Here is a 26,426-nt window from a genome sequence, read left to right on the forward strand (position 1 = left end):
ATTCTGAAGTGTGCATACGATGGACACTTTTTCCCACGAGGCCACGGGAGAGGATTTGTGAATGGCAGTGAAGCAATATAACAGATGCTTTAGGTCACATGACAACATGGCAAATGTAGTACGTCCGGATTGCTTTCGTACTACACACACTCTATAAAACATACTTTTTTTTAGCGGCCGTGAATTAGGCTACTTTAAAATAAGTAGGCTACCTCAAGAGAGTAAGTGATTTCAGACACAGCCTCAGTAGTGGAGATTTGGATTCAGTTCAGTGGTTTTTGATTCTCTTCATGAAAAAGAGTCGTTTTATGTGAGTAAATAAGTTTCTCTGTAGGTTACACAATTACGCCAGTTGGGGGTGAGTCTTTTATTCGCTCAAAATATCTATTAATTAAAAAAAAATCTGATTCACTCAAAAGATTAATTGAGAAATCAATAGTAATATCTCGACTCCATTTAAGGCATTTTCCTACATCGACATTTCCATTTTACATCAAAGACCGCATGCATATTTCACGAGTTTATCGGTTTTCTTTTGCTGAACAACTTGTTCTAACATTCGGTTTTTACAAGTATCATAAAATCAACATCTAGGCATAATAATCAAGGAAAAGTCTTTTGTATGCGGAACGTGTGACACGGATCGTTCTTTCCAGGGTCCTTTTTGACAAGACAGACTCTGTCGAACGTAACCACTTCCGCCTCTCACCGGAAGCGCATAGCGCTACACACGTGTAAACAGTGGAGAGAGAATCACGTTGTGCGCATGATATGATACCATGATTTAACATCTTGAATTCTGCGATTATATGTGCAGCGGATTGAAATAAACAGCAACCGCACAAAGGTGAGCCTTTATTTTCCATTCCTAAAAGTGACTGCTTTGATGATGATTTAAAGAAAAACGTGTTTATTCATCAATTGTTCCAACATAAAATACCTGAAATTAAATTACAATAGATAACCATTTTGTCCAAATTGACCAATTCTGTACGTTGTTCATGCATGTTTTATTCTAATTGCTAGTTGTTTGGAGGTTACCAGTGGGTTTGACTGTAGCACAATTCAATGTGTGTAGTTTATAGGGGTGTCACAATATATCGCAATGCAAATACACAACAATATGTATCATGGATAGTGACACACTATGTATTGTGTATAGTTCACCCAAAATGAAAATTACTGTGAGAAAAACTTCAAGTTTTCAGAGTTTTAGTGTCAGCACTACATTAAACTACTAGGCTATTTATTATGTTGAATACAGTGTATAATAATGCAATGGGGGAATATTTGTTGGTCCAAATGTCAAATATGTCAAATGACTGCTGTTACCAGTAAAAAGTGGCCTACATTATTTTAAATATAGTCAGTGACATTTTCGACAATTATCGTTTAAAATAATTAGATATTTTCAGCTTCAGAATCATGAATATTTTTATCCAGGTGTCACCATTGTCCGGTGCATTGGGTTACCAGCACCAAGTCCAAGCCTATTCATTTACACCCACTATGTAATGTCAAATTTACCATTTTAATCAACAGTACATTTTTTTTGTAAAATTTTGCCATATGTCAATAATATCGTATCATGAGTTCAGTATCTTGATGTGTATCGAATCGTGACATAAGGGTATTGTTACACCCCTAGTAGTTTATTCTGTCTTTAAAGCCTGTGTATTATTCACAACCATTGTGTTATAGATATGCTTAGGAAGTAAAGTCTTACTGATTCTGGATGTTCAGTAGGTAGGTATGGTTTGACTTTACGACTTGTCAGACTTTAAATTGCCGGAGAATATTAAAATGCAATGTAAAAACTGCAGCTGTCACCCGGGCCTGGCTTTCCACTGAGCTTAAGCAGGGTTTAGATAGTCAATAAATGGATGGGAGACATCTACATCATTCTGTGAAGTCAAATAAAGATCATTGCTGATAATCTGTCTTATCTCCTGAAGAGCAAAGATGGAGAAGAAAGAACAGAAGCGGCACCAGCATAAGCACAGTGGGCCCAAAGCACAGAAGAAGAACAGAAAGAAGGAGCATGGCACTGAACCAGAGCAGGATGAGCGCAAGAGGAACCCACGAGCGTTTAGTGTCAAGTCAGCTGTGCGCATGGCAAAAACCTTCCATAGGTCAGTGCTCAGAAAGCTTCATTCAACATTACCCATCTTCCACTGATTTTTCCACTTACTTTATCCCATTAATGAGTGAAATATTTCCATATTATTCCTTTGCCGTTCCCTTTGTTCTAATAACATTCACTTATTTTTAAATTATTTGTCCCTTCTACTTTATTTTATAGGGCTCAGGATATTAAAACAAAGAAACATCACATTCCCCTGGTAGACCGGACCCCTCTGGAACCCCCGCCTATTGTTATAGTGGTGATGGGACCTCCAAAAGTGGGCAAAAGCACCCTTATTCGATGCTTGATCAAAAACTTCACACGGCAGAAGCTTTCTGACATCTGTGGACCCGTGACTATAGTTTCTGGTCAGTTTTGTAATGCATAATAAAAAAACGTATGTAAAATATTTTCCATTTACACTTGATATTAACATCCACCTTGGGTGTCGCATGTCAAAAATCAAATGTCACAGTTGCGGTAAGATTAAAACTGATGTATACTTCAGAGCAACAGCGTACTGACTTTTTCAGACAGAATCAATAAGCTGTGAGGTGACTTTTTTTCTTGTAAATGTTTATAGGAAAGAAACGCCGCCTGACCTTCATTGAGTGCAACAATGACATCAACACCATGATTGATTTGGCAAAGGTTGCTGACTTGGTGAGTGCAAGCCTGCATCATTTCAATTTCAATATATTTTTAAATATAATTTATTCATGTTATTGTAAAAGCTGATCCTTCAGAAATCATTCTAATATGGTGATTTGGTGATGTTAAAAACAGGTGTGATGCTTAATATTTTTGTGGATACCATGATCACTTTTTTCAGGATTCTTTGGTGAATAGAAAGTTTAAAAGAACAACATTTAATTTGTAACATAAATGCTTTTTTTGTTACTTTTGACCAATTTAATGCAGCTTCGTTGAAATATTAATTTCTTAAAAAAAAAAACCCTTTTGAAAGGTAGTGTACATGTTGACTCAGTACTAATCTAGATAACTAGTAGCCTCAAAAGTCTGGTTTTATTTGAATATTAGACTGTATTATTACTTAATTGTCATGTTTTCCAGTAATGCAGCACTGATATTTTGACTTTATTAGGTTCTGATGCTGATTGATGCAAGTTTTGGCTTTGAAATGGAGACCTTTGAGTTCCTGAATATTTGCCAAGTTCATGGCTTCCCCCGGATCATGGGGGTCCTCACACATTTGGACACCTTCAAGGACAACAAGAGACTTCGAAAAACAAAAAAACGCCTCAAACACAGATTCTGGACTGAAGTTTTCCAGGTACGTCAACAATATAGCATATAACTAACATATCTTTTAAAGAGAACTGTCTTGTGTCTGAACATAAAAGTCTTGCAGGGTGCCAAGCTCTTTTACCTGTCTGGAATGGTGTATGGAGAGTACCAGATACAGGAAGTTAAGAACCTTGGGCGGTTCATCTCCGTCATGAAGTTCAGGCCTCTTGTCTGGCAGACTTCTCACCCCTATGTGTTGGCTGACCGGTGAGTGACCTGAAGACAATGTTTCTTTTATTCATTATCTTTCTAAGCATTTGCTGCATTTAACAGCCAATGATTTGTTTGTTTTTCCGAATAGTATGGAGGATCTTACTGATCCTGAGGCTATAAGGTTAAATCCCAAATGTGACAGAACCGTCTCTCTGTACGGCTACCTGCGTGGGACTTTTTTGAAGAATAAATGTCAGGTCCACATTCCTGGTGAGCTGTCATTAATGTTTGCAACATTCTTTACAGATATTCAGATTTTTTTTTTTTTTTTTTGTAAACAAGTTTTGCTTCAGGAACCAGATTTTACATTGTACATGTGGCAACCCAATATTTTATTTTTTACAAAATTGAATTTGGACTATTTCATGCTCTTGTCAGCCAATAATTTTCTGCACAAACCACACTGTGGTCAGTGAAAGTTTGCTGTAAGTGAACCTGCGTTTAATGTAATTTGGTTCATATTTCTTTTTACTTCTTCACATAGTTTTGTTCATGGTTTATAAGGAAGAGAGCAAGTTCACAACCTGTCCATTTGGCATCTGGTTCCTTTGACTAACTTTAAGCAATTGACAGATGAATTTACACAAAATTTTTGATTGGACACCCATCCTTTGATGTCAGCAGCAAAATATAGACTCTGGAAAGCATTTTTGTCTACTCTCGTTTAAAAGTTAATACACTTAACCTATCGGTTAATTACCGTGGGGTAATTAATACTTTTTAAATTTTGAAATAAATAAATAAATACTTTTATTCAGCAAGGACACATTAAATTGAGTGACAGTGACAGTAGACTTTTACATTGTTACAAAAAATGTATATTTTAAATGTATTTTTGAACTGTCTTTTCATCAAAAAAACCCTGAAAATATTAAGGAATTCTTATTATACACATATATTTCCTCAAAGATATTTAGCAGCACTGTTTTCAACATTGATGATGATAATAAATGTTTCTTGAGCACCAAATCAGCATATTATAATGATCTCTGAAGTATCATTAGACGCTAAAGACTGGAGCAATAGCTGCTGAAAATTACATAATGAAATATAATACAAATATACATTTGTACTAATATTTTACAATATTTATGTTTTTACTGTATTTTTTCTCAAATAAATGCAGACTTTCTGCTGAGCATAAGAAACTTATTTTATAAACATTAAAAAAAATCTTACCGACCCCAAACATTAGTTTATTCAGCTTGTTCTGCTAACTATGCATTATTATATGGTTGAAAACTACTGATAAATGTTGCAGGTGTGGGGGACTTCTCTGTGGCTGATGTTAGCTTCCTGCCGGACCCTTGCCCTCTCCCGGAAGCGATTAAGAAGAGAGCACTGAACGTAAAGGAACGTTTATTGTATGCCCCCATGGCTGGCGTAGGGGGATTGGTGTATGATAAGGATGCCGTCTACATCGATATGCCTTGTGGACATGCCAACAAGCAGCAGGTCAGATTTCAGTCACATCACGTCCCCCGTGACAGCATTACCTACAGTTGATTTAATACCAGATGCAATAATGTCTGCAGTTTACAGGGCAGTCACAGCTTATTACACCAAGTGGCACTTTTTACGCTCAATTTTGTTCCATCAGCGAATGTGACCTTGACGTTTGAAGACGATTTGTGATCTGATGGATATTAAGTGTTTTAATGGTGTGAGAAATGTGTTTCCCAGGAGGAGGTGCGGCCCACCACTGAACTCGTTCAGTCTCTTATTGGAACACAAGCCACTTTGGATGTAAAAATGGCTGCCAGCAAAGTGTCACTTTTCACAGGAACTGCTGCACTAACACCGGAGGAGGTGCAGGAAAATGGGTAAGATTTGCTAATTAAAATTATTGTATTGCAAACAGGGATTGTAATGTATCTTACATTATCTTACAAAAACTTATTTTTTTGAATGCATTCATTGAACTAATCAACAGGAAGCAGAACCCTATGGAAAGCCTTGAATGGGATGAAAAAGCACAGAGAGAGAGGAGGAGAGCTGTCTTTGCTGATCAAGATGAGGAAGATGATGATGATGATGATGATGAAGAAGGTGATGAGGAGGAAATGAGTGAAGAAGAAGAGGATGATGAAGAAGAAGAGGGTGAGGAAAATGAAGAGGGGGTGGCAACACTGAAAAAGCAAGATAAGACCGCAGTGGAGGCGGCAGCTCCTCCTGTGAAGAAACAGAAAGTTGAGGAGCGTGCAGAGATGCCTGTGTTTGCTGATAGTGACGATGAACTGGAAAAGAGTGAAGGAGAGGAAACTGAAGATGATGAAAGTGATGATGAGGAGATGGAAAAAGGGGAGCCTGCAAAAAAAAGCTCAGGTCCAGACTCTGGTCTCTGCTCAGAGGAAGATGATGATGAGGACGATGAGGAAGATGATGAGGATGATGATGATGAGGAAGATGGAGATGAGATTTTAAAATCAAAGATGTCCTCCAAGCATCTAGAGGAAGAAGAGAAAGACACGGAGGATGCAGAGATGGGTTATGAAACTGCAGGTACTTTGTTACTAAATAAAATGTCACAAATAATCCAAACATTAGATTTTATTATTTGTTTTCAAGTGATCTTAATTTAATTTATTCAGATTTAGGAATTCTAAATTAAATCATTCTGTGTTCACTTTGTCATACCCTAAGCTGCCTTTACTAATTTCCCCTTATACTCCCCTTTTTGCCTGTTTTTATTATTATTATTATTATTGAATTTTACTGCTCTGAAATCCCCTTTTGAACATGTTGAGTGTATTTTTTTTTATGTGGATGTTTATGTTGAAGGAGCACTACGATGGAAGGAAGGTTTGGCCGAGAAAGCAACAGAGGCATATTTAAGACAACAGCGTGCAGCTCCAAACCTGCGCAAGCTAGTGTACGGCACAGGTGAGTTATGAGTACTGACATTTAATTCACTCCCTGAAAAAAGGCACAACATGAGGATCAGCATTAATTTTCATAAAGTACATGAACCGCTATTGCCAACCTATAATGTTTCTGATAATTGTATGTTTCTCAGTGGCGGAGGAGGGAGAGGAGGATTCTAATGATGAAGAAGAGCTGGGCGGTTTATTCAAAGTCAGCCGTCCAGAGAAGAGTAAGAAAGTACGAGCGGATGCGATGGACTGCTCTCGCTTTCAGCCAGACAGCAGCCATGACTGGGATCAGGAGGAGGTGAGAGGCAGCATAAAAACACATGTGCATATGCATTCAAATGTATTTGCATAATGAATTTAAATGTGCCGTTTGTTGTCCATGTCTTGTTTTCTTAAGATTTGTGTCTTTTCAGATGCTTGCATCTATTAGGGACTGTTTTGTGACTGGAAAATGGGAGGAGGATAAAGATGCTTCAACGCTGCTTAAGGAAGATGGTAAGAAAACTTAATGCACCAGATATCATCAGCAGCTGATGATTCTGGGCAGTTCTCTGCCATAAGGGTGTTATAAGTACCGGTACTTTGGCACTTGGTCAATACTAATGCAAATTTTTTTACGATACAGAATTTACTACAGTATGTATTAATTTATGTCTTAGGTGAACCAGGACAAAATATCAGATTTATGTAAAAAAAAAATAGGCCTTGCAGTGTAAATGCAGATTATTTGACCTGCCACTGTTTAGAATGTAATTAATATTAATAAAAATAGTATTGATTGAACTCAATTATTGCTTTTAAATGTAGTATCTAATATTATTTATATTAATGCAGATTTTTTAAAGTAATATTGGCCTGGTTTTTACAAACAGGGCTTAGATTAAGTAGTTCAATTTAAGGACATTTAAAGACCCCCTGTGGTGAAAATAAAGTATTTAATGTTGTTTATATGTATATGTGGTGTTTTTAATATGCTTTAAGACAAACCCTGTGCAAAGTCATAAGTCAACACCATTGCTGAGTATTTTCTCCTTAAAACTGCAGTGAACCAAAGACGGTCTCAAAAAACGCTGGTGTTTCTGACGTCACAAACTACCTTGTAACCAATCACATCAATGTGCGGGCGGGCTTTAGCATATCATTAACGGCGAACTAGCAGGGGAGTCTCGAGAAAAGCCAGGTTATCCCGGTATATTTTTCTGTTGATATGAAAAATCGTGTACAATTAGCAATATAGCGGGTGAATTATGTATATGATGTATATTACGGTGTTATAATGAATTATATGCCTTTCTCCACTGACATTCTAAGTTGTTCAAAGCACTCTTTTACTCATTTTGGTGATCAAAATGAGTTTTAAGGAATAAAATTGAGTAGCAGTAGCATTTATAAATGTGCCTTTGAAAAAACATTACTGGTGTGCATCTTGAGACAAAACAATGGCACTGACATATTTTATGATATGCTAAAGCCCGCCCGCACATTGATGATTGATGTGATTGGTTACAAGGTAGTTTGTGACGTCAGAAACACCAGCGTCTTTGGTTCACTGCAGTTTTAAGGAGAAAATACTCAGCAATATGTCAGTGCAAGTTGCTTTTAGTTAAAACAGCCCAAACATGCATTTTAGTGCGGGACCAGCTTAAACCGGGGGTGAGTGTATTCAAAACTTGAAATTTTACAGGTTTTGATATTGACTACTGAGATTTTGGTACTGTGACATCCATATTATATAATTTATTTCATCCCTCTTGTCTTTCTAGATGAACTCTATGGAGATTTTGAAGATTTGGAAACGGGAGAAGTTCACAAATCAAAAGCTGGGAATAAAGACCAAGCTGAGGTATTAAAATCAAACTAGTTTTAAAGCATTATCTTCTGATTGCATCTGACATGTTTTTGTGGTGCCTATTTATTTATTGCATTTCTAATTTAAACACAGGGAGGAAATGATGATGAAAAGAATGATGGTGGTGATGATGATGATGAAGAGGAGGAGGCTCCCCAAGTGAAACTTGATGATGCTGAAGTTCAAAAGAATAAGCGTTTGGAGAAGAAGAGGCGGTTGAAGGAGAGGTTCAATACACAATATGATGATGGCGACGCCACATACTTTGATGACCTGAAGGAGGAGATGCAGAAACAGGCTGAGGTCAGAGGTCAAAGTTGAGTCAGTCACAGTCAGCCTCCTTGTAGAGGAGAGCAAGAATAAGTGTAACTTATTAGTTTTTTGTTCCAGTGATACAAACCTGTATGCATTTCTTTGTTTCTGTGAAACAAAAGAGGATATTTTGTAAAATGCCCCAGTGTTTTTATTTTTTTTAACATTTTTTATATACAATGAAAGTCATTAGGGTCCAGTGATGTTTTTTATCTGGTTGACTTTCACTGTATGAGCAAAAACATTCTTCAAAATATCTTTTGTGCTCCACGGAGGAAAGCCATACAGATTATGTAGGTTATGTATGTATGTATATAAAAGTGAATTATTTAAATTTTTGGGTGAACAACTCTTTTAATTGAGAATTTCTATCATACTGACTCTCCCCTTCGTGTTGTAGCTGAACAAGCAAGAGTTCGAAGACATGGATGATGAAGTTCGAGTTCAGTACGAGGGCTTCAGGCCAGGCATGTACGTTCGTGTGGAGATCCCTACTTTACCTTGTGAATTCGTCACCAACTTTGACCCCCACTATCCCGTCATCCTTGGCGGTTTGGGAGCGAGTGAGGGCAATGTAGGCTACTTGCAGGTAAGTCTATTTGTAGCAGACAATTCAATATTTTACAACTTCTAGTGTAGTCGATAACCTTGTGAATAAAGTGAAGGACACCTAATGCAACTCGAAGCCAAATGTCATTACAAGGCAGGACTTGGTAAAAGATTCCAGTCCTTTCTTTATCTCCTCCACACAGATGCGTCTGAAGAAACACCGCTGGCACCATCGTATCTTGAAAACCCGTGACCCTCTTATCCTATCTTTGGGCTGGAGGCGCTTTCAGACCATTCCCCTCTACTACATCGAGGACCACAACGGGCGTCACCGCCTGCTCAAATACACACCTGAACACATGCACTGCGGTGCCACCATCTGGGGTGAGAGTCAAAACATTCACAGACCTCTCCGGTATTGGAAATGTAACTGTATATGCTCATTCTCCCTATGTTTACTCGTGCTGCTTCAGCTCTGCTTGAGCGGCCAGTGTAATACAGAACACGTAGTGTATCTATGTTTGTCATCTTTTCACCACAAGTTGTAAGCGGAGAACAGAGGATACTATGTTATAGTGCGTTTGTAAACATAATTCCATTTCTGCACTTTGATTGTTAGAACGACAAACAATATGCATTACTCTACACTGCACAAAACTCTGCATTTGAACAGTCAATAGCAAATACTTTAACAAATAATAAAACATACTTACAGGCAAATAAAGTGCTTTTGCTTTCACATAGAAACACACAGCGTCTCACGACATGGCGGCTACAACAATAACTGAAGCCACGCCTTCTTTGCGTATGCATTTGGGCGGCATTATGCAAACATTGTGTATTTAGTGTTATTATTGTGTATTTATGGATTATTAACCATCAAATGATTGACTGATGTGAATTTTAATAATGCTGCATCTGTAATATTTTATTTAAAATAATTAAATAATATATGTAATATAATAATTAATACATTTAAAAACAAATAATTTATGAATAAATAAATTATTTAATTTTGCCTAGGGCAACTCTATGCCCATACATTTTCAGTTTGATTATAAATTGTAGAGAGTTTTAATATTGTCCATTTTATGGATTATTGGCCATGAAGATGATTATCAGCATATAAGAATTTTAATATTGGGGCATCCACAATTATAAAAATAATATATTTTTTTGTGTCTATTGCAACTCCATGCCATGTTCTTTATGTAGGCCTCACATCTAAAACAAAATGTGAATTATTTAGTAGCATCAAAAACTCAGAAACAAGCAATGCTGCGACTTTTTGAGCAGTTCTGCACAAGCTTGCTGACAGTTTCATTATTCGATTAGTTGTGAAGCTCTACTCTGTCTCTCACTTCTCTTTCTTGTCATCTCATGCACATTCTACTCTTTCATTCTACTCTTCTCTAGGACCTATAACACCCCAGGGTACAGGCTTCCTGGCTGTGCAGACGGTCGGAGGTATCAAGGTAAGACACCAGCATATGATGACAGCACAGGAGCAGCCTGGGTCACAGCTTCAGTTCACAGCTCTTGGACTCATCCCATCTTATTTCCCCTCAGGCTAGTTTCCGCATTGCTGCCACAGGAGTGGTTCTGGACCTGGACAAATCGGTTACTATTGTGAAGAAGCTCAAACTGATTGGATACCCTTATAAAATCTTTAAGAACACCTGCTTTATCCAGGTAGGGAGTCCTGCAGTGTCAGGAGTTTCTCCGCAATGTAGCGGCACAGCACACCAGGGAGCTGTAATAAAATACTCCTCATCCTCTCTCAGAATAATTGGACTCTTATTTTTGGTCTTTTTTCCGACTCTAAGGGAATGTTTAACACCGTCCTGGAGGTTGCGAAGTTTGAGGGTGCGTCCGTCCGCACAGTCAGTGGCATTAAAGGACAGATAAAGAAAGCCTTGCGCACCCCACCCGGCGCCTTAAGAGCCACGTTTGAGGACAGACTACTGATGAGTGGTGAGTCAGACTTATTTCTGTTTATAAATATTTTTGTTGCCTCAGTCAGTTTTTTACCAGTATTTATTCATTTGAATTTGTATATAATGAGCTGTGCTTTGGGAGTTTTATCAATGTGCTTTATTTATCAGAAAAGTCTATGATTGTAATGACTCCCAAGAAGCTCTGTTGTACATAAACAACCACCTTGTTAAAATGGAGGGTATTATTGCTGATTATTATGCTCCTCTCTGGAGAGACGGGCATGTGGAAAATCTTCCAGTGAGGCAGTTTGCGGATTCGAGGCTTATTAGGTCTACTGCATCTTTTATTAGATGATGATTTGTTTATATTAGGGCTGCGAAATTAATCAGAATAAAAAATCTGAATCCCTTTATGGCCGTGTGATTATTAAACCGCAAAAGCCTGTGATTTAATTAAAATATGAAAAAAAACACTGTGTTTCAAAGTGAAGGTGCATTATTCTGCGCTGTCTGTATTCTCCTACACACAGTTTACTCCAAGCAAAGGCAAAACACTCACGTTTCGCATAATTCCAAATGCTTTGGCTGCTACTAAGTATTATACAAATCTAATAACATGACACCAGGTCATAGAAAAGGAGCACAGTAGAAAATCTTCAGCTATACATTGAAATGTCTTTCTACACTATTGTAAATGTTTTTGAAAGAAATGTTTATTTGATCAAAAATACAGTAAAACAGTAAATTGTGAAATATTATTACATTTAAAAAAAAAAAGAATAACTGTTCTATTTTTATTTATTCTAAAATGTCATTCCTATGATGACAAAGCTGAATTTTTAGTACTTCAGGTCACATGATCCTTCAGAAATCATTCTGATATGCTGATTTGGTGCTCAAGAAACATTTCTAATTATTATTAATGTTGAAAACAGTGGTGCTGCTTAATACTTTTCTAGAAACCGTAATACATTTTTCTCTCAGGGTTCTTTGAATGGCAAATTCAAAAGAACAGCATTTATTAGAAATAGGAATCATTTTAAATGTTTTTACTGTCACCTTTGAACAAATTAATGCATGCTTGCTGAATAAAAGCATTAATTTCCTTCCTCACTATTAAAATCTTACTGACCCACATCTTTAGAATGACAGTGTATATAATATAACAACTTAGGTTAAAAAAATAATAAGGGAAAATGGAAATAAGAGAAAGTGGAACAGAAATCCACTTTGGTGGTTAGGAAATGCACTGACTTGTTGACATGTTTATTATATTTGCAATTCAAAACATATATTTTGTAAAATGTAAGTAATATTAATACAATATTGCAATAATATTTGCAACACATTTTTTTTCATCAAATAGTGCAGTCCTCTAATTTCTATGAATGTGTGTCTTTAGATATTGTGTTTCTGCGCTCCTGGTATCCGGTCTCGGTTCCTCAGCTGTATAATCCAGTGACATCTCTACTAATGCCGGTTGGACAGAAGGACACATGGGGAGGTATGAGGACCCTCGGACAGCTTAAATACGACCTGGGCATCCGCAATAAACCCAACCAGGACTCGCTGTACAAGGTAAGCCTTCTTCCAGAAATGTTAAGTCACCAGTTTGTTGTTATTGCTTGCTGTTGTACTCTTCATCTTCAACCCTGTCCTTGAATCCCACAGCCGGTTGTGAGGCAAGTTCGACACTTCAACCCCCTCCACATTCCCAAAGAGCTGCATAAGGCCCTCCCCTTCAAAAGCAAATCCAAACAGATGCAGGCCAAAGGCAAGACGCCACGGGACCTGCAGAGACCGGCTGTCATACGAGAGCCCCATGAGAAAAAGGTGAGAGCCGTCTGACTCGTCCATCTCTGTTTTACATATGTCATGCCTTTGTGAGCTTTTTTTACTGTCATTATACTAAGACGGTTTTAATATCCACTATTAGTCTAAAGTTAATCCACCAAAGAAACCTCCAGAGTGCTGGCTGCGAAATATCATATTTCTTTAATCCGTGTCCCTGGCAAATACCAAGACAGCTTGCTGGCCAATTTCTTTACCAATCCCCTTTGAAATCCTCTCGTCTGAAAGATGACACGGGGGGGGGGTTACATTTTTAATCAATTTCTTTTTCTACTCCTGGTTCCAAGATATGGAAGGCATTGATGTGAGAAAGTAATAAAGAGTTTTTAATCATTGTCATCTTTTAATCTGCTAGACTTTTTTTTAATCATTCCATTAGAGGTTGGTGTATTAATTCTTACAACTAAAAGGTTTTATTCAGTTACAAAACTGTAATTACTAGGACAAGACGCTCGAAGGAATACAAGGTTAAGAGCCCATGACTTTCAAATTCTTTTATCACTCTCAATGCAAACCTGCTGTCTTTTTGTGAGATTTCTGGCCCATTAACCATTCAAGGAATACAAATAAATACTAAAAATAAAGAAAGGAAAACAAGTGTTGACATTATAGAAAATCAACTTGAAGGCACTTAAAGCACACTTATTTTTATTGTGTGGTTCATGGCTTTTATAATAGTGATCACGTCGTTCATTGTTAATTAATATTTGCTATTGCATTCACTAATCTTAATAAATTGAATCTTTTTTTAAAAATGCTACCAAAAAGATCCATAATGCATCAAATAAGTAAATGGCAAGTTGCGACATTGTAGGAAATCAACTTGAAGGCATTAAAGCACACTTATTTTTAATTATTATATTTTTTTATTGTGCGGTTCAGGGCTTCTGTAATAGTGATCACGTCTGTGGTTAAAGAGTGAAGGTAGTTGAGATAAAAGGTCTAACATCATGTTTACTTGGTTTGATGTTTTGTTTTCTAATGCAGTGAAGTTCATGTTTTGTTAAGAGTGACTTATGTGGTATGTTGTCATGTTTTACCCTTAAGGGCTCATGTCTCAGTTTATTAATAAAACCTCTAAACCTTTTCCACCAGGTGGCAGCGTTGATTCAGGCTCTGAGCTCAGTCTATGCATACAAGAATAAGAAGGCGAAAGCAGAACAGAACACCAAGCACAAAGAATTCCTGAAACAGAAAGAGAAAGAGGATGCAGAGAGGCAGAAAAGGCTGAAAGAGGAGAGAAAGAAGACCTACCGTGCAATGGGACAAAAAGAGAAGAAGAAACTCAAATCCAGCCTGAAGGGAGCATCCAAGGACAATTGAGTCTACCTCAACTCGCACCTGATTCTGTTAGACTGTGACTCCAGGCCCATCGGATCACGCTCTTATTTAGACCAGTTCTTATTTAGACATAATTTGATTCTCACACCAGCTGCTTTTTCTAAGCTGGCCCAAGAGTTGAGATGATGACACCGTGTGAGACCGGAATATGGGTATTGTTGAAGTCTAAAAGATACAATCTCACCATAAACAAGAACAATAGAACTGCCTGGTGAATCTGAAAGGATTTTCTATAAATAAATAAAATATGGTAACACTTTACAATAAGGTTCAATTAACATAAGTTAATGCATTAGGTATAATAAACTAACAGTGAACATTTTTACAGCATTCATTTTTTTATTGTTAATTCATGTTTGTTCATAATACATTAACAGAAGTTGATTTGTACAACTTGTTAATGCATTAGTGGATTTATAAATGAGCCTACATCAGTAAATACTTTAAAACTATGGTTCATTGTTAATTCACATTTGCTATTGCATTCACTAATGTTAATAAATGTAATCTTTTTTTAAATGCTACCAAAAAGATCCATAATGCATCAAAAAAGGTAAATTGCAATTTCTTCCTGATATCTACCACAGTCACGTGAAACCGCTTATACTTGTGTTATTATATTTTTTTCAATAAAAATCCATTGGAAAACGGGTAAGGAAATGATGTTTGTTTCATATAAAAGAGTGGGATGCTTGTCAACATTCAGTGTAATCAGCTTGTAATGAATTATTTAGCAGGGGATGGAGGTGCCTACTCGTTGGCCCTTAAATTTTATCCTGTGAGGTCTGGTTTTAACAGCCTTGTTTTTTTTAGCCATTAGTGAGTTGGTGTGATTTTGTGCTTTTTTGTTGTTGTCAGACATAATCATCTGCCTGCTGCTGAGCAGTTTCTTGTTTTTTTCACAAAGCAAAACGGCAGGTTGATGAAAAGCCTATGAATAGCAACTGTACTGCAATTTGTCAGCATCAGGGATTGTATGGACAGATGTTCAATAGTGCGGGGAGTGTCTCCATATGTGCGATTGAGATTTATTGACGGCGGTAATTAAGCATGTGAGGTGTTTCGGTGTCATTAGAGGAAGAGAATATCAATGAGATGGTCCTGCAAAACTGAGTCTCTCAGAACTAATACATGTCTGTCCTGAACCTGTCTCCAGTCGGTAGCAATTAACCGCACGGTTTTGTTCTTCAAATGTCTTATGCTTGAATTAGCTGGTGAGTGCTAGTCGCACGCGCCAGCCAGACCTTTGACATATTGAGTTGTATGCTGTTTAGGGCTGGTTTATCTAAAATAGATTATACAGTAATAATAGACTATCATGGTGGAATTAATTGAAGTAATGGCGGTTTCTGTGAACAGCTGCACAGAAAACACTGGGAAAAATACTGGAAAATATGTCTCTAATCAGAATCTCTGTCTAATTATAAGAACACACTATTTCACAGAGATAGCTCAGAAAATAAAGCGTACTATACATATAATGGTATATTAATACTAAAATAACACCAGACCGTGGAAAATCAAATCAATAGTTCCTCTTTATATAAACCTAATACCTTAAACATGATTGTTTTCACACAAACTGGTCTATTTGAGCAAACTAAATGGTATCTTTCTGTTACTAGACAAGAACCAAAAATGTATAGGTCTTAGTGTTTTGTCTTCTGGCTGAGATTGTGTGGTAGCCCATTCTGTTGAAGGAAAGCTGATTGGAGAGGGTCTGAAAACACTTCAGGCTAATCAAACTGTAACAGCCTAAGATATGTCTGCAAGTAAGTCTTTTTAAAAAAAAAAATTATTGTTTGTCTCATGCCAAGTCTAGATATACTGAATTTTCCCAAGGTCGCCCATTTTATCTCACCATTATTTTGAATTATAATGCTGAAAACTGTTGTTTTTTACAGTGTCTCTATCGATATCAAGCTTTTGACATGTTCTGAAGGTACCGGAGTAGTTTAGGGACACACCAATGCTTCAAATTGATTTTCAAATCATGGATGAAAAAAGAAAAAAGTGTTTTTTCTTTTTCTTTTCTCCCCAAAACAATATGGCTGTAGTAGCAACAGATATTTTTGTTTGTATTCTCTTTAGTAAGTCAAGTTGCAGTGTGGTTTGGTAGCTACAGATCTATGCTAGTGAGCAAAATGTTGTTTCGAACACTTATGGAATATCCCAGTTTTGCAATGCACATTTATATTTTGTTTTTTGGCCACAAGTTCTACAATTGTTGTAATTGCAGAAGTTTTTCTTTAGGTAAAGCAGGTGCTGTGAAGATCATTGGGTCAGTTTAATGCATGTCAGCATCATGTTACATTGGCTGGTGCTTGACAGGAGACTTTTGTGTCCAGTGTAATGGGTTTGTTACCATTTTCTGACTGTCATCAGCTCCCTGGTATATCAAGTATATCATTTTCCATTCCCCCCCAAGATACACACATAAACACACAACAGTCTTATGAATTGCTGATGGCCATCGGAAAAACACTTGCTTGACTGGAAATATATGGGTAAACTGAAACTGCCTTTCCCATGATTTTTTTTTCCGATGTCTTTCATCGTTTGTCACCCTGCTCCTCTACTCCACTGCTCGATGTGTTCGTCAGGTCTTTGCCGGTACTGCTAGCTGAAATAGCTCCTTCCCCTTGAACAATGTGCAGACTAGCAAGGCCAGTCATGCAGTTCTCAGAAATCTGATCTCCTTTATGCCTCTGTGTGACTGTGCAGGAAGTCAGACTGTAGTCAGTTACTGTTGGTGCTCAGGGACATGCAGGATCATAGAGGAACACTTGTGTAGGCTGGAAAATTGGTGGAAAGACTAGCACTTGAAACATTACGGGGGTGAGGTGGTCACACTACACTTTGCATATGGATAGACTGTTCCTCTTTTGTAGCGTACCAATGTTTCCATTTGGTCAACCTATATTTTGACCAATATTTAACTATTAGAAGATCTGTACAACTGAAAATAAATCGCTGGTTATTTTATTTTATATTTAAATAAAATTTTCAAAAGCTTAAGAAGGTTTAATATGGTCTCCCATTCTGAGCCAAAAAAAAAAAAAAAAACACATTAATAATGCCCCAAACCTCTCTACCAGCGTGAACTGTCTGGGAGACTAGCTAGGATCTTAGGCTGGTTTAAGATGGATTTTACATAACACATTGACCAGTTTAAGTTGGTATCTGGGGTTTGAACCTGGTTACTAACTGATTAAAGTTAGGCTCATGGTGGTCATTGGCTGGTCACTATTATTTAACCAAGAAAATGTCAACATTGAGTATATATGGGACATGAATTTTCATTAAAAACATTAAAAAGCTAAATGACTTTGCCTCATTTCAGAGCACCACTGCATGCCACTGACTCACACGTACATACTTTATAAAACATTTCTAATGCATTATGAATTTTCTGTCATTTACTCACGCGAAATGAATTTCGTTCTTCTGCTGAACACAAAAGAAGATATTTTGAAGAATGTAGGTAATCAAACAGTTGACGGTAGCCATTGACTTCCATAGTAAATATAAAATATCTTCTTTAGTTCAACAGAAGAAAGAAACTCATACAGGTTTGGAACAACATAAGGGTGAGTAAATGATGACAGAATTTTTTGGGTGAACTATCCCTTTAATCGAACACACCGGAACCAGTTAATCAAAGTCTTTAGGATTATTGGAAGGCAACAGGCAGGTGAGTTTTATCAGTGTTGAAGCTAAACTGCCAGACAGTGGCTGCATCTGAAATCACATACTTTTCTACTATATATGTAAAAAACTGTAGGCTATGTGACAAAAGTAGTATGTCCAAATTCACTGTACTCATAAAAGAGTAGGCAAAAAGCAGCCGGATTACCTACTACTTCTGGCGGCAAAAATAATTTTACATGCTTGAAGTCTGATGTGACTGCACCTTTACTAATACTAAGCAAATTAACGCAAGTAAAAAGTGTTTATTTACATTTGACAGAAGAAGCTTGGCAGACAACAAATAGAAGCTGTGCAGTGTATATGTTATGATATTACATGCAAAACATATGGTATAGTCAAATTGAGTTTCACATAAAAAGCCCTCCGTAGTCAGTTGTGGAGCTTTTCGGCCTGCAGGGGTCCTGGAGTAGTTCTCCTCCAGACGTGGTGATTGCTTCCTCCTGGAGGAAAAGCAGACCATCAGCCAACGAAATCAACATCAGTCCTGGGACAGCTAAGCATTAGCAACACTATCAATTCTCTTCATCAAACGCACAGATGGAAGGACAGGTGTGCTCGCCATGTTTATGTTCCTTATGCCCCATGGGTTCTGCGATCGCCCTGTGAGCTTGTTTGTCAGTCGTGCTAAGACAGTTGTAGTATTCAGAATACAGAAAAAGCTCGGAAACAGCATCAATACTCCAGTCTTCAGTGTCACGTGATCCTTCAGAAATCACTCTAATATGCTGATTTGATGCTCACGAAACATTTCTTTTTATTATCAATGCTGAAAACAGTTGTGCTGCTTAATATTTTTGTGGAAACTGTCATACATTGTCTTTGATGAATAGAAAGTTTTGAAATAAGTCTTTACTGTTACGTTTGATTAGTTGAATGAGTCCTAGGGGTGTAACAATATACCGTGGATAGTGACAATATGTATTGTGTATAGTTCACCCAAAATGAAAATTACTGTGAGAAAAAAAATCAAGTGTTCAGAGTTTTAGTGTTAGTACTACATTAAACTATTATTTATAATGTTGAATGTAAAAATAAATAATGTATAATGTATAAAATAATGTAGGCCACTTTTTACTGGTAACATATCTAGTCAGTGACATAGTGCAAGCATATTCATCTAAAATAATTCTGTATTTTCAGCTTCAGAATCATGAATATTTTTACTCAGGGGTCACCATTGTCCGGTGCATTGGGTTACCAGCACCAAGTCCAAGCCTATTCATTTACACCCACAATGTAATATCAAATTTAACATTTTAATCAACAGTACATTTTACCATATGTTTTGGAGTATCGCAATAATATCGTATTGTGAGTTCAGTATCATTATATGTATCGAATCGTGACATGAGGGTATGAAGGAATGAAGGAACACCCCTAGTCCTTACTGAATAAAAGTATTAATTTCTCACTCAAACGTTTTTTTACTGAGCTCAAAGTTCTAAATGACAGTATATACAATAGTGTGTACATTTTATATATTTATTTTTTATTATTTTTATCCAATGTTGTTATCGTGTTTATCTTTGTTTGACAAAATACGTCTCATCACGTTTAAAAAAATCATTTAATTAGGAGAATGTAAAACAGTAACATTTTGTTAACATACATATTATGAGTCCTTTACTTCGTGTTCAATTTCTTGCTAACTAGCAATCTCTTAAATCACCTTCCAAGACTATACTCCAGGAAAGAGGGCTTACCTTATGGAAGTCAATGAGGTCAGCTAAGGTGGCGTGACGGTTCTGGTCAACGCCTAGGAAGCTGTAATAATCACCCGAGGCGTCAATGAGGAAGTGCTTAAAGCCAAAGGTGGTGCGGCAGGACAACGTGTAGCCCCAGATCCGCTCACTCACTCGAACCAAGAAACAGCCTTCTGCGGCATTGGTCAGCAAAGCCTCTGACTCCTGTCGTGATATTATTCCTGCAGGGGTTAGAGATGGGTGACAGTGAGAAAGACAGATGGAGAGCCAGAGACTGGAGGAGGCAGAGTGACAGACAGGAGGAGGCAGATATGGAGAGATATTGAGTGAGAGTGCAGCTGGAAGTGCAGGTGTTGTGCTCTGATCTTGGAGTGACGCCTGCAGCGTTCTCGTGTTTCCTGGTCGAATAGCGTCACTCAGATGGTCGTTAATCTTATCATTGTCCAAGAGGCCACATTGTGGCTCCACTCATCCTGACACAAGCTTTGTATTATTGAGTCTTTCTGTCTGCCCATTTCCTCCTCTCTCTGTCTCTTTCATGATTATTTTCTCAATTTAATCAATGTTTAGTTCAGTGCAACCACTGAACTACTGCTCATTCCCACTAAACTGTGACTGAACTGAGTCCATTTCTAAAAGACTCCTGTCAACGTTGCCCCAATGCATTTGAACACTGTGGAGTGCAGCGTCAGCGTTACCCTAGCGCCGGTCAAGCGTTGTAATGTGCCACTTAAAGTTCAAACAATTTCAACTCCAACTTCAAATGACCCCCTTTGCCACTGACCTTTTGAAGTGCAGTCAATGGTCAACAGACAGTTCTCACAATGTGTCTATTTTCGCAAGCTTTTGCTTGCTTTGCACGTTCGCTTGTAATTTCTTATAGGCCTACATGATTTTGTGTCTTGTGCTTTTTCATCTATCTATCCATTACTGTTCAAAAGTTTGGGGTCGGTAAGGTTTTTTAATATCTTTGAAAGAGGTCTCTTATGCTCACCAAGGCTGCATTTATTTGCAGTATCGTCCAAATTAAACAATTCCCCATCGTAAGTACACATTGATGGCCTAAGACACGAAACGAGCGGTTTGTGTGAGAAAACGAACAGTATTTAGATGCCGCCTTGCCTACGGCATTCGTTCCAATGAACTGCCGTAGCCAAGGCGACATCTAGTGTATATATATCTATGCACCAGTCTGCGTACACGTCACACACCAGGATGCGCGCGCGCCCTCAGATCACTTGGACGTCAATGGCCATCAATGTGTACTTACGATGGGGAATTGTTTAATTTGGACGATGGGGAATTGTTTTAATTTGGACTCTGTTCATGCTCTTAGAGACAGTGACCATAGACCTGCATTATAGGACTGACAGACAAGAACGGTTTGACCTAAAAATATCAAAATTGAAACTACTGCGGGAAAAAAGACACCTACATCTTGGATGCCCTTGAGGTAAGCTAAAACATACCAAAATTTAATTTCAAAGTGAACTATCCCTTTAAGAGCGTTTTAGCTGTCTTTACCGTGGAACCAGGGGGCGATGGTGTTGCTGCTTCGCTCATAACCCGCTCGTCTCGGTCTTTGCTCCTCTTTAAACCAGCGAATGATGGATTCTCGAGAGTTTGGCCGAGGTGGACGAATCCAAACTGGGCTGAAAGGCATTGGAAAACAGTTTTGTGATGTGTGGTTAGCCTTCAAATGTTTCATTGTTTGTTTCACTTAATTGACTGTTCACTTAACAGACTAGAGTACGAGAGTGGTGTGTTTTGTCTGGAATGCAAGTTACGCTACTCAACTTAAAAAAAAAAAATATCACACTCAACACAAATGCATAAGGTATGGTTGGGATCAATTATCATTGATTTGATTATTGATTTTACCATTCAGTGAGTGACTGTGTGACTGGATTGCTGTAACGACGGTGTTGTCGGCGCCTGTAATGGCCTGAAGTGAGTTGGCCAGTACTTGTTACGGGTGAATGGCTGGCCTCAGCTGGAGGGGTCGGATGTTCAATGACCGCGCCGTGCCGTCGGTTGTGACCCGATCCGTTCGGATGCGTCTTATGGAACAGGTCGCTGAGTCCAGCCACCAGGCCCTTCTCGATAGCCCGCAGAGACTGGCGCTTGTATTCATCTCTAGCCCATCGTGCCTTGCACTTCATCTCCTCATCCGCCGCCTTGGAGCGTCGTACTGTGGGAATTGGAGAGAAATTTGAATAGAAATAAGCTACTTTATATTAGAGCAGCCAAAGTTCCCATTTTCTTTCCCATTCCGTTTGTTCTCTCACATTGTTCCTGCCATTCTTTGTCATCTCTCTCACTCCTCTTTTCCTCCTGCTTCAGAGAGATGTACAGCTCCTTTGCTCTCCTCTCCTCAGTTTGGCGGATTTCTTCCTCGCCTCGCTGTCTCTCTTCCTCCTCATATTTCTGTGAGAAAAGGAGAAAGAATCAGCCTTTGCTAACACAAAGGCACAGAAGTTTCGCCGCAGCTTGCTTTAGTTTTTTCATTTTCGGTGCCATTAAGCTGGGAATATAAATGATTATTTCGGTGGACAATGTCATTAACCCAAACATCAGTGCTTTCAACTCTATTATAGATCAGGCGTACAAATGTTGGCCTTGTGTCTCAGAGATCACTATCTACATTCAGAGAGGTTGCCAACTTTTAAATAATTCATTCTCAGAACATGGAACACATAGCAATTAAGCCTAATTAACCTCAGTCTCTATTGTAAGGCCATTATTAAAGGCCTGGTTGAAGAATAAATGCAAGGACCCTTAGCTATTGGATCTTTTGTCAGAACTGAGCCGTCGAGATCAAGATTGTTATGCTCTTTTGGGGGGGGGGGGGGGGGGGCAAAAAAATGAGGCGGCAAAATGAGGCGTCAAAAAATGGAACTAAAAAAAAAAGTAAATTCATGTCTTAGTTATACTCCATGTCGACATTTTCCTGGTTAAATAAACATTATTTACACTGCAAAAAAAAAAAAAAAAAAAAAAAAACAATTATATTTTGTATTTTTACATTAACAATGTAATTAATGTTCTGTTTATTAAAACCATAAATCTCATTAAAATAGTGTTTTAAGAATTTTCACATTTATTCCAAACTAAGCAATGCAGTAACGAATTTAGTTTATTTGTCAACTGATGTTCAGCTGTTATTTTCATTCAGGGGAGGCAGGAGAGACGCGGGTTTCGCTGTGGGACAGTGTTACCTTACATGATTCATTCACTTTAATGTCCTATTTTCTAATATTTGTGTTGTTTTATTTTTGTATTGTGGATTGTTTTTTCATCCAGTTGTTTTGAGGAGGCATTGCCTCCCTTGTTTCCTCGGAGGAAACGCCTGTGAATGTGCGTTTGTTTTTTGTCTTTAAAACCCGAGGACACGAGGCATAAAGCTTTATTCAATGGTTTGTTTAGAACTGTGTCCCCCTTTCAAAAGTTGCATAAAATATTCTGTGGTTTTGTCATATCTATTCGAAGGAACATATTCCAGCCAAACCCACCTTCAGTTCCTCTCTAATGCGATCTTCCTCTTCTTCCTGCTTGGCTGCCTTTCTGTCATCTGTCTCCTCCTTCCATTTTTCTGCCACGAAGCGAGCCTTCTCCTTTGCCATGGCATCTCGAAACTTCTTTTCAATCTCTGCCTCCTTCACACGCCTCAAGAAATTCAGCAGAGCTTGAGTGATGCACTTTCTATCCCCCTGTACTTCTATCATTATCACCACCCCCCGCTCTCAATTTTTAGTTGAATCACATCTGTCAATCTTCACCCACCCTCAGTGTCCCACTGCAGCCATCCCTTGACCCTGTCCCATGGTTTTCTCACCGGAGTTCCTTTGCCTCTCGCTGGGCCTGCTTCCTGGCTCTCTCCTCCATCAGCTTTTCCACGATGTCTTCAAAGGGCTTGTCCCCCGGGGCCTCCCCCATAACCCATACCCATACCTCTCCATCTGATCCCAGAAGCCACTGAATGCCTCTGCGGTCGCCTGGGAAAAGACACCACACGGCAAACAGTGAAATGATAGCTTGAGGAAACACACTTTCCAGACCCATCAGACCGAATTCAGATAAGATAAAGACAAAATAACACAGACGGCGCGACAAAGCTGGAAGAGATTATCCTACTGGGATCCTTTGTATGCTTCGGGAACATGACAACTGAACAAGATAATGGAGGAACTTTTGAAAACAAGCGGACATTAGCTGTCAGTGCACAGACACAATCTTTGGTGTCCTTTGATGCATGATGTAACTTGCTGCATGATGTAATCCTAATCCAGCTCATTTGCACCACTTCCTTAAAGTTGATTTTTTTTAAGATGTACTTTCTAAAGTACTTTCTCCAATCCCCTTCAATATGTTCAATATTTCCCCAAAAGGTGTTTACACTATATGGCTCTGTTATGATTTCAACACAGTGCTGTCTTTCAGCATCCCAACCAGCAGCAACATTAGAATTAGTAGAATTAGTTCTTGCGGAGTTTGAGGCAGGGCTGTCTGTTTGTCAGAACAAGGGAAGATGGATAAGTGTTAAAACCTGTTTTAAAATAATCATTATTTTGCAATTTCATTTGGTAGCCTAATGTTAATGGAGCAAAACATTTTTACAATCTATAAAGAAATAGTTTTATATTTCTTTGTAAAACAGTTATTAACTAAACTTTAAAGGGTAAATAAATAATAATTACGATAACTTATTTCTTATTTCTTTAATGGAAAGAAATGAATGACTTTTATTCAGCAAGGAGGCATTAAACTGGCCACAAGAGACAATATAATGCAATAGCTATATATAAATCCTGTAATAAAATAGAAAAATATTATTATATTTCACAATATTACTGTATTTTTTATAGAATAAATGCAGCCTTGGTGAGCATAAATATTAACCCTATGTGAAAGCAAGTAACTGACATAACATTGCGGGGGGGAATTTTTTATGTGGTCATGTCTGAATCTAGCATTGAATGATATTTTAAATGGAATTATTCCAGAATTTTGCATTACAAATGATATCAGATAACAAAAGATCAAAATACCAAATAGTTCAAGAACTAATTTTCTTTTCTAATATTTGGTTTGAAAATAATACTTGTGTTATCTTTCCCTAATTAATGCCACTTGGTTTGATATTTACGTAGGCTAATCATTAGATGCAAAAACACACATCATACATTTTTAGATGTGGCTTAAATGTCAAAATACTTAGAACCACTGTTTATTAAAAAACATGTAGACATGGTCAAATAAAGGTACAAATTCTCACTCTCACACACTGGACTCACTCTTCTTGTTTAGAGCTTGGCTGGTGTCTCTTCCCTCCCTCTTGTTCCAGCGCAGGACCTGCTCCTCCCGAATCTTATAGAAGAGGATCTGCTTCTGCTCTTCGTTGAGTTCAGCCAACAGGTCAGGCTCTATATACATATCCTGAAGAATCTGCTGCATCATCCTGACGGATTGCCAAGTATTTGTCCTTCTCGGAATCGTCTGACCTTTGTCTCTCTAGTCACTGCAGACTGTAAGTCCAAGTGTCTGTCTGTCTCTCAGGATCAGTCTTCAATGTCTGAGGAAGGCCTAGGGTTTGTCCAGTGTAATGCACAGCTGATGTAAGTCTCTTTTTGAGTGCGGCATTACTACTGTAAGACTTTCTTTCCTTTCACCCTCCTTTTTATATACCTCTCTGTTCGACAACCGTTGATCACAAATGCATCCCTTCCTTTAATCTTGACCCGAGTATGGTCTCTGTCTCTCCGCTACTCTCATCCTGCAATGGTGTTTTGTTCTTGCGTTTAGATCCTTTATGGGGTTTAATTTCACCCTCTCCGCCCTCTATCTGTCTCCTGCTGTGATCCTACATGCCAGGTGTGTCTGACACAACTACCTGTGTGTGACAGTTCTACATATTTTTTTTTTTCAGTTCATTTTCAGGTTAAGATATATCTGCTGATGTGATTTTAGATTAATTGCATCTTTCAAAAATAGTTTTCTCTTAGGCTAAACCTCTGTCACAATAATTACTTTGCAAGCAATTACTCAGCAAGGTTAAATTCTGAAACAGACATTCTATTACGAGAGAAACATTTGTAAGTAATTATGATTGCTACATGAAAATTTGAGATTAATTGGTATACACAGTAGTATTTATGTGCTTGTGTGGCATGTTATCTGACCTGTCCCTTTCTTCCTACCTTTTCATGGTATAATCTTACATATGCGACTCATATTGCAATAACCCTGCACTAGCAGATGGTGTTGACCCACCCACGCCCCCTCTTTTCACCCTGGACATTAGTTAGTCCTTGAGAAGACAATAATGTTCTGACTTGTCTTAAAGGGACGTTGGTTCAACCAGTACAATTTGCATGGCCTCGGTTTTTAGTTTTATTGGTTACATTTATCTGTTCACATGCTGTTTAAATGCCACCCGTCTAATTGGCACCTTTATTACTTTTGTGCCCGATAAATACTGCTCTGATTGCATCTGAATATTATGTAAATTATTTTGTTTAAAGAGATATCGCCCACATCGAGAACAGAAATCAAGTGTCTTGGATACAGATCTTGGATCCTTGTGGAATACGGTGGACCTTTATTCTGTACCTCTATCAAATTATTATTTTTAATTAAATGAATGGGGTTTTAAAC

The 26,426-nt window shown here is 38.0% G+C and overlaps 2 protein-coding genes across 2 annotated transcripts; one reads left to right on the top strand and one right to left on the bottom strand.

The window, feature by feature from the left end:
• Positions 1–700: 700 nt before the first annotated feature.
• Positions 701–15,016, top strand: bms1 (BMS1 ribosome biogenesis factor). The gene is made up of 23 exons (XM_079851920.1): positions 701–847; positions 1,956–2,132; positions 2,303–2,493; positions 2,709–2,788; positions 3,231–3,419; positions 3,498–3,640; positions 3,735–3,856; positions 4,908–5,101; positions 5,330–5,469; positions 5,580–6,148; positions 6,428–6,529; positions 6,663–6,817; positions 6,933–7,014; positions 8,283–8,362; positions 8,462–8,671; positions 9,081–9,269; positions 9,433–9,613; positions 10,646–10,704; positions 10,799–10,921; positions 11,056–11,203; positions 12,569–12,744; positions 12,838–12,999; positions 14,113–15,016. Exons 2-23 carry the CDS (start codon positions 1,963–1,965, stop codon positions 14,338–14,340), a joined length of 3,693 nt encoding a protein of 1,230 aa, XP_079708046.1. The 5' UTR covers positions 701–847; positions 1,956–1,962; the 3' UTR covers positions 14,341–15,016.
• Positions 15,017–18,416: 3,400 nt separating this feature from the next.
• sh2d4bb (SH2 domain containing 4Bb) lies at positions 18,417–25,229 on the bottom strand (the record flags this gene model as incomplete). The annotated part of the gene is made up of 8 exons (XM_079850890.1): positions 18,417–18,509; positions 19,773–19,993; positions 21,297–21,424; positions 21,654–21,963; positions 22,061–22,199; positions 23,285–23,438; positions 23,608–23,767; positions 25,067–25,229. 8 exons carry the CDS (start codon positions 25,227–25,229, stop codon positions 18,417–18,419), a joined length of 1,368 nt encoding a protein of 455 aa, XP_079707016.1.
• Positions 25,230–26,426: the final 1,197 nt, after the last annotated feature.

Source organism: Squalius cephalus (genome assembly GCF_949319135.1).
Source record: "Squalius cephalus genome assembly, chromosome: 19".
Classification (NCBI taxonomy): domain Eukaryota; kingdom Metazoa; phylum Chordata; class Actinopteri; order Cypriniformes; family Leuciscidae; genus Squalius; species Squalius cephalus.

Bases quoted from the DNA above. Each gene is read 5' to 3' on its own strand.
- bms1 (XM_079851920.1), top strand. From the start codon at position 1,963: ATGGAGAAGAAAGAACAGAAGCGGCACCAGCATAAGCACAGTGGGCCC. The intron at 6,149-6,427 runs GTACTTTGTTAC...TTTATGTTGAAG, and splicing joins GATGGGTTATGAAACTGCAG to GAGCACTACGATGGAAGGAA. The intron at 6,818-6,932 runs GTGAGAGGCAGC...GTGTCTTTTCAG, and splicing joins ATGACTGGGATCAGGAGGAG to ATGCTTGCATCTATTAGGGA.